The sequence below is a fragment of the Carica papaya genome, chromosome 3 (genome assembly GCF_054855325.1).
Source record: "Carica papaya isolate Zhongbai chromosome 3, ASM5485532v1, whole genome shotgun sequence".
Taxonomy (NCBI): domain Eukaryota; kingdom Viridiplantae; phylum Streptophyta; class Magnoliopsida; order Brassicales; family Caricaceae; genus Carica; species Carica papaya.
The window spans coordinates 4967547-4976285 of record NC_142311.1 but is presented as its reverse complement, the minus strand read 5'-3'; the positions used below and the strand labels follow the sequence as shown (position 1 = coordinate 4976285).

The 8739-nt window shown below is 36.3% G+C and overlaps 1 protein-coding gene across 1 annotated transcript; it reads left to right on the top strand.

Moving 5' to 3' along the window:
- LOC110815863 (Helicase protein with RING/U-box domain-containing protein) lies at positions 1 to 6527 on the top strand. The gene is given in 19 exon segments (XM_088215232.1): positions 1 to 1170; positions 1173 to 1207; positions 1348 to 1481; positions 1588 to 1705; positions 1806 to 1886; positions 2461 to 2610; positions 2703 to 2854; positions 2972 to 3056; positions 3193 to 3402; positions 3599 to 3742; positions 3871 to 4023; positions 4193 to 4260; positions 4418 to 4552; positions 4636 to 4735; positions 4998 to 5108; positions 5210 to 5788; positions 5877 to 5948; positions 6029 to 6127; positions 6199 to 6527. Coding segments are annotated over 19 exon segments (2958 nt in total). The 5' UTR covers positions 1 to 761; the 3' UTR covers positions 6322 to 6527.
- The last annotated feature ends 2212 nt before the right edge of the window (positions 6528 to 8739 follow it).

Genomic DNA, 8739 nt, shown 5'->3' with positions numbered 1-8739 from the left:
TCCAGAAAAAAGAAAGAAAAGTTTTTATCAATTATTAAAATTGGTGTTAATCCTAAAAATGGATTTTTATGTTGAGTCAACTCATTTTCTAATTTGGTAATTTTTCTTTTTTTTTTTTTTTTTTTTAGATGAATCTCTCTCAACTTGAATTATGTATATGTTTATAAACTATATTTTCTATTTTAAAATATTAGTTCATTTTAATTGTTTTTAAATATGACGCAAAAATATTCCTGGGCACAAAAAAAAAAATACAAAGTTTTGCCCAGCCAATAGGCAACAGCAGTAAATAAATTCGCTTTCCTTTTTCAACTGCGTTTTTTCCGAAGCAAGACTGCAGTAGCTTTTCCCATTTTATTCGCGTCAAAAGTGACAAAAACTTACCGCGGTTTTAAATTTTCCCGCCCTTTCTATATCTCCTTTATCCCCTCCAAACTGAATCTTTCTTTTTCTCATTAACCCAAGATTTATTTTCCCTCTTCGTCGTCTCTTTCCACTCCTCGTGCTCCAAGATATGGAGTCCATGTCCCTCGAAGAGGCGGAGCAGGACCAAAAGGTCCGATCCCTTGGAGTCGGTAGTCCTGGATTTTCAGCCACACCGGCAGCCGTGAAGCGCACCGCCCCCGGTGTCCGGATTTCAACACCCATCAAGCAAGAGCCTAAAGATCCCACTTCCTTTCACGGCTTAAACTCAGAGGTCCAAGTCGTATTCTGGGACTGGGAGTAAGTTTCTAGTCAAAGAAGAACCTATTGTGGAGCACATGGCAGTGGAAGACGGTGCTCGTGTCAAACAAGAAATGGACATTGAATACGTTAAGCAATCGACACCGAAAGAGGAAGGCCAGGTGAAAGAAGATAAGCACGAGGAAACTGAGATGAAAGGGACGCAAGCGCCTCGTTCGGGTGCTGAACGGGCGAAGCTCAGTGTCCCGTTTCATCCTGATTTTGTGAAAGAGACAACAACAGCTATTGTGAAGAAAGGAGGGGTAGCAGAAGACCGAAGATTGAGTAGTATAATGCTGGAGGATGGGGACTTCCCCGAGGAATGCGATTGGTATTTGGTTGGGGGAGCTGTGGTCCAGGGGCTGTCCACTACTAAAGGGAGGAAATTGGTGGATAATGAGATTGTCCATTTCACTTTTCCTTCTTCGAAATCAAGGTCGCTTCAGTGGATTTTGTTCGCTTCTCTACCAAAAGATACGGAGAGGTCAGCTTCCTTGCACGCTTCATTTCATTTCAATCATTATTAATAGGGTCCAATTGGAAAGTTCTATATTTTCTTCCTCGCATGTTTCATTTCATTTTAAGAATTAAGATTGATTTGCTTTCTTCATGATTTAAACTTAGATTGGTCGGCTTCCCATGGAGTGGGGAAAATGTATTATTCCTCTTGTCAATTCTACTAAAGTTCAAGTTAAGGGTAGATGTGTAGTTGCACCAGAAAACCTTCATATGATGCAAGAAATGATGTTGTATGTAAGGTAAGGTCTTCCTGGTTACGTATATGTTCCATGGAAAACTTGATTCTTTTGCATTCATATTACGTAATATTAATGGTTATCTGGTTGGCAATTTTTATATTAACAGTTCTATTTTCACGGAAGGTGATAAATCTTCTTGGAGGCTATATTCTTCATATATTTATTCTACAGTTCTCCCTCTCCTTTCACTCTTTAAATATCTGAGAATCAAACCTTATCAGAAGGTACATTCTGCATATGTTTCTCAATGCTATAAACAACTTTAGTTTATCAGAGCTTGTCACGATCTCTGAGCTACATTAGAATGGCCAGTTTGTAATTGAGATTCATCTAGTGTTTTTTTCCATGCATGCAGAATTCACCCCAGAAGATCTAAATTTAAGGAAAATTTAACTGGATCTAGAAGTATGTATAGTGGTTGGCTTGTTAACTTTCTTTCACATGATTTTCATGACGTTAACTATTCAAGTAGGAAAGACATGCACCTTCGTAATCATATGTAGTAGGAAATATTCCTTTTTTTCCTTTCCATTATTAAGTGAAGCTTTTTCGATGCTCTACCACATTAATCATATGGTTCCTCTATTGATATCATATTACTTGCATTTTCCTTGTACGTTCTCCTGTCATTAACTCATTGTGTTAAGATAAAATCATCATGGAGAAAACAGTCATCTAGAAAATTATGCATTAATAGAATGCCTTGTCCTTAAAATGATCATCTTCACAGATTAGGTGGCTTGCAAAAAAAAAAATTGTGCCATCAAGATGGATTTGTACTTTTAAATGCAATGAATAATGAGATTTCGGCGCTAACATTCTCAGATTTTGTCTGAATATATTCAAGCTATTTTGCTGGCCTGTTTGCATTTTTACACAATTAATAGTGACGCTGAGTTGTTATGCACAAGTACTTTTACATGTACACCTGATTTGGATACACGTCCTATGAAAAATACTTACCTGTTTATCAAAACAGAATGATGGAGATGAAGCTGCAGGAATGTTGCCCATAGTGAAAAGAAAAAAGGGTTGCCAACAGTGCCCCGAACAAAACAAAGATGAACAAGTTCTTTCAGAGTTATCCTTGAATAAGATTGTTGGTGCTGCAGATACATACAACTTGGAGGTAGAATGCCTCACAGGCTTCTCATTTTTTGCTGACTTAGGGGAAGTTACAGGCTTGGAACTCATCAAATTTCTGTCGTATGATCATTTTAGGAGATGAAACCCCCAAGTAAACTCATGTGCGACTTAAGGCCATACCAGAAGCAAGCTCTCTACTGTATGTCAGAATCAGAGAAGGAAATTGATGTTGAGAAATCTACAGTAACTCTTCATCCTTGCTGGGCAGCATATCGAATATGTGATGAGTATGTCTTTGGAAATAGAAAAAAGCGCAACAAAGTATGGCTTCAACGTTGCATATTATCTTATTAAAGCACTAGATGTGAGATAACATAACATGGAACCTGATGTATTATCTGCAGGAGGGCTTCTTCAATCTATGTTAACATCTTCTCTGGGGAAGCAACCACACAATTTCCGACAGCAACACAGATGGCAAGAGGGAGAGTGAGTTTCTTATCCAATTGATTCCAATTTAATATTTATTTGCATTTTTATTGGAATTTTATATCTTCATCTTCTTCCCAAGGGGAATGAAGTAGTGGATCTAAATATCTTCTGAAGTTAAGAATTATATTTACAGATTCTAGCAGATGCAATGGGTCTTGGAAAAACTGTGATGACAATTGCATTAGTACTTGCAAGAACCAGGCAAGGTTGCCCTGATAGCCAAAAAAAATGTCAGCAAAACAGCACATGATACTGGAGACATATGTGCGAAGAAAGACTCTTTTTCAAACCAAAGGGCAGCACTCTTATCATTTGTCCCATGGCTTTGTTGAGCCAATGGAAGGTGAATTTTTCTCTCCCATATTCAATGGCAATGGAGGTCCATGACTCTGTCCTTATTTTCAGAACCACCATGTAGTGAATGTTTCAATATATTATACTGCTTATGGGAGAAATGAAGAGTTAATGCTTGTAATATTCTGATAAGTAAATGATAGTGTGGAAGATTAATATCTTATAAGTTCCACTGAAACCTTCAGGATGAGCTTGAAACCCATTCTAGTCCAGGAAGTATTTCCATTTTTGTTCACTATGGAGGAGACAGAACAAATGAGCCCAGGGTGATTGCAGGATATGACATGGTCTTGACAACGTATGGGGTCTTAACTGCAGCTTATAAGAGTGTAAGTTGTTATTTTTGGTAACTGATTGCTGTCATTTGTTTAACGGTGGAATCAGTTTGACCCCATATGCACTTGTGGAAGTCTTTGTGTGCTTGCTTACTTGAAAGACATTGTGGATTCTGATACAGGATTCAGAGAGTAGCATTTACCATAGGGTCAATTGGTACAGAGTGGTGTTAGATGAAGCTCATACCATTAAGTCCTGGAAGACTTTAGTTGCTCAAGCGGCCTTTAAGTTGTCCTCACACTGCAGATGGTGCCTCACAGGAACCCCTATCCAGGTGTGCTTTGTGCATTATTAATTTTCTTTGTCAGAGTCTTCCATCCACCAAAGAGAAGAAAATCCTTGAAGTATAAATTAAGCAATCATGTCCTACTCTATACTATGCTTTTTGAGCTTTATAGTATTTTTAATGTACTTTAAGATCAGTTTATCATTACATGCTGCGGAATAATTTGGAAGACCTTTACAGCCTATTATGCTTCTTGCGTGTCGAGCCATGGTGCAACTGGTCATGGTAAGTCAGCACCTTTAGAACTCTCGTCACGTTCATAATGATGATTTTGCTCATCTAATCGCCTCATACAAACACCTGGTATTTATCAATTGTTAGTTGCTCATGTCAGTCGTGGCTAGTCTTCAACTTTCCGTGATGTAATTTCACATTTATATAGGTGGAACAAGTTAGTCCATAAGCCATACGAGAATGGTGATCCGAGAGGGCTGAAACTGATAAAATCTATCTTACGGCCATTGATGTTGAGAAGAACAAAAGACACGAAAGACAAAGAATGAAGATGATTATTTCAGTTCCTTTGGTTTTTGCTTTTCTCCTTTTGCCTAAGCAAACAAACCATAAAATGTTCTTGATGTTTGGTGCATGCGGTTTTAGACCCATTCTCGTTCTTCCTCCAACTGATGTTCAAATCGTTGAATGTGAACAATCAGAAGCAGAATATGATTTTTATGAAGCTCTTTTCAAGAAATCCAAAGTAAGTTGCTTTGTCTTCTAAATAAGTTCGAAAATCCAAATACTATTGATGATGCTTGCTTTCGATATGCTTTTGTATAGTTTTTTTCTCCTTTTTTCTGGTTTGTTGGGCCTAGAGGGTTGGAAGTAGCGTAGAGCAACTTGGTCAAGTAGCTGTTAAGCTACTGAGCCACTAATGGCTCGGGCTATGCTGTTGTCCAGTTGATATAGAGTAGGACTTCTGTATCTGCTGTGAAACTCACGTGTCCTTCACAATAAAACAGGTCAAGTTTGACGAGTTTGTGGCTCAAGGCAAGGTTCTTCACAACTATGCTAACATCCTTGAGCTTCTCCTTCGACTGAGGCAGTGTTGCAACCACCCTTTTCTTGTTATGTTATGAGGTGGGGATGGAGTTGATAATTAATGTCATTTAAAACTTTTATTAACAGTTTCATGGTATTGCCAGCGGCTGTTTGTAATTTGTTTGAAACATGCAGTCGTGCTGATTCACAACAGTATGCAGACTTGGATAAGTTGGCAAGGAGGTTTCTTGAAAATGAAACTGATCCTGACCATCAAAATCTCAAAGCAGCATCCCGAACATATGTTGAAGAGGTTGTTGAGGACATACGGAAGGGTGGAAACGCAGAGTGCCCTATATGCCTGGAGTCTGCAGATGATCCAGTGCTGACTCCCTGTGCTCATAGGATGTGCAGGGAATGTCTGCTGTCCAGTTGGCGGACGCCAACGGCTGGGTTATGCCCCATTTGTCGGACAGTATTAAAGAAAACAGAACTTATTATATGCCCAACCGAAAACAAATTCAGGGTTGATGTTGAGAAGAACTGGAAGGAATCCTCAAAGTTCTCAAAATTGTGGGAGTGCTTGGAAAGGATTCACGGGTCAGGAAGTGGGGAAAAGAGCATTGTTTTCAGTCAGTGGACCTCATTTTTTGATCTTTTAGAGATCCCATTAAAGAGGAGAAGAATTGGGTCCTTAAGGTTTGATGGAAGCGTGGTGCAGAAACAGAGGGAGAATATTTTGAAGGAGTTCAATGAGACCAAAGAGAAGACAGTAAGCATTTACAAGAGCTTTCTAACTTTTCAATTGTAAGATGAAACATTAGTTGCGATAATGGGTGATTTCATATGACATATTTCAGGTATTGTTGATGTCCCTAAAGGCTGGTGGAGTAGGTCTGAATTTAACCGCAGCGTCCATCGTGTATCTAATGGTAATGTTGAGTATTTCTGATTTGAAGGTTAGATTAGAAAGAAGGAGCGTTTTTTAAAGAAAATGTTGTTTGGTAATTAGGATCCATGGTGGAACCCAGCAGTTGAAGAGCAAGCAATCATGCGAATTCACCAAATAGGGCAAAAGTGAAAAGTTTGTGTGAGGAGATTCATTGTTCAGGTGGGTTGATTTTGTTTTTGTAGCTTGTGGTTGAAGTTTAGTGTTCATGATGAACTGTGGGTGTGATGCAGGGGACTATCGAGGAAAGGATGCAACAAGTTCAGGCAAGGAAGCAGCGGATGATTGCGGGTGCTCTGACCGACGAAGAGGTCCGATCAGCAAGAATTGAAGAACTGAAGATGCTGTTTAGATAATTTCTCATTCAAGGATAATAGTTTTTTGTATTTTACACAAATGGGTAAATTATATATATGAATATATATTGTTATATAGGATAGAGAGGCCAGCAGGTGGCCTGCTAATTGCTTCATGTAGAGTTGTTATGAAGCCTAAGTTTGTAAATCTGGCATTTAGGCAATGACCCAATGGAAGCTTCTTCTTCTCTTGTCCCTATTAACAATCTTCATCAAACTCACTCTTATCTTTTTTGACTAAAAAATTCAATTGAAAAGTGTAGAGATTCCGTGACTGTGCCAAAACTTGGTGTTGGCGTTGGCGTTGGGGTTCAATAATATAAAACGACAATTTCAGCTCATCAAATATATATATATTATATATAAGACGACGATTTGGATAAAAATGAATGGGAACCAAACACGTGTCGGAGATCAGACGTTCCAGGTCAAGGTCTAGAATAAGCCACGTAAGCGGAGGGAGAGCCGTTGGATTTGTGTTGCTTGTTTAGATGTTGTTGGGTCAAAATCCGTGTGAAGTGGGGTCGGATGAAAAGTAAAATTAACTAAAATAATAATCCAACTCCAGTCTTTGTATTTGACCATCAGCTCTCACTCGAACAAAAAAGTCGGCTCCGCCCCCCTTGAAAAATTTTAATTTCATTTCCAATTACCTTGTCACGATTCAATCTTCTATTCCTTTTGCATCTAACAGAAATTTATAATAAATATTTGTTTATATACACTTAATCGCTTTTCCCCCACCAATTTTATGAATATATTTATATAAAATTAAATGCAACATAATTTGCATAAAATATTAAAATAACTAAGACATTATTTTGGAAGAAATCAATAGTTAATTGACTGAAACAGATTACCTTATTTAGATAAGATGGTAATGGAATGAAATGATTAGAGGAGGTAGAAAAGAGAGTAATGATTAATGTGTAAAAGACAATACTAAAAACTGACGAGTATTATAATCCATTAACCAAATTATATTTCATTGTTCTTTCTTTTTTTGAAAATTTTAAAACTTTTTGGACATTTGAGGAGAGAATGTTACAATTTATTCACTCCCATTTTCATTTTATTCCATTAATAAATAGTCTCGAGAATCATTGACCACTTAAAGTTTTCATTCTCTCTCTCTCTCTCTCTCTATGTGAAACTTACCATAAGTGCCAACATTTAATATAATTCCAAAATCAATAATTCTAATGTGAAATTAAATCTCAAGTAATGTGAGAAAATTATTTATAGACATCATATTGTTGGTAAGTCGATTGAATTTCCACCATTTGCTTCTTGTTTTGATTTTAATTTTTTTTGTTTTTTGCTCTTACCCATGTTACAAGTTATTTTTATTGTTATAAACCAACAATGACAATTTTAATTTAGTGCAACATTTAATATAATAATGCTTTTTCTTTTTAGAAAAATAATAACATTAAAATTAAGCATAATGAGAAACATCAAGCTCAAGAAAAAAGAGCTAACAAAGATGTCTATTCTTTGAAAAACAAGACGATATCAAAGCGAGAGTTTGACTCCTTAACTAAAACATATTTAACCTAATTATAATTTTCAGGAAACTAAATAGGAACAAAATTTACAAAAAAAAAAAATTAAGTAATAACGTCACTTATCAATAAACCAAACTTTATGATATTTGGGTCTCGAGCAAACAATAAAGAGATAACTGATTGAGAATCCTCTTCTACTATGATATGTACAATACTCTTTTTTTTTTTTGCAATTCCAAACCAAATAAAAGTGTCATAATCTTAACCATGTCAATAGTTATATCCCATAGAACTCTTTTTTAGGTTGTAAATATCATGTTCTCATTTCAATCACAACAAATTGTCTCTAAACCAATTTGTTCATTAACTGCAAGTGATGTATCTTTATTTAATTCATAAATTCCCACTCGTGGAGGAGACCACCCCACGACATCAAAAGAAGAGTGAGCCTCAACATGTACAACATCATCATCAATGTCATTCTTTTAGGATGAAACCTTTAATTTTATAAAAATAATAATGACTATGAGACAGTAAAAAAAGTGAATTTATCTACTTATGATCATGAATTCATATATTTATTCTCTATTAGATACCTCAAAGGATAAATATAAACTAAGTTTCATACGAACGTGTCAACTGTAAGTCTATTATGTAGCAATGAGTAAAAAGAGATACTCACATAATTATAAAGGTAAAGTGAAATCCTCCTTAGATGGTCTCGGTATATACATACTCTTTAAACAAGTGTTCAATTATTTCATTCTTCTCACTATATATTAAATAAGTAGTGTCAAGAGTCACTAATTTTTTAATTAATCCAACCTTTATAGGTAACATATTGTTGCACACTCTCTAAACTATGTGTTTGAGTAACGGTCCCAAAAATTTAAAAAGAAGTATATATAAA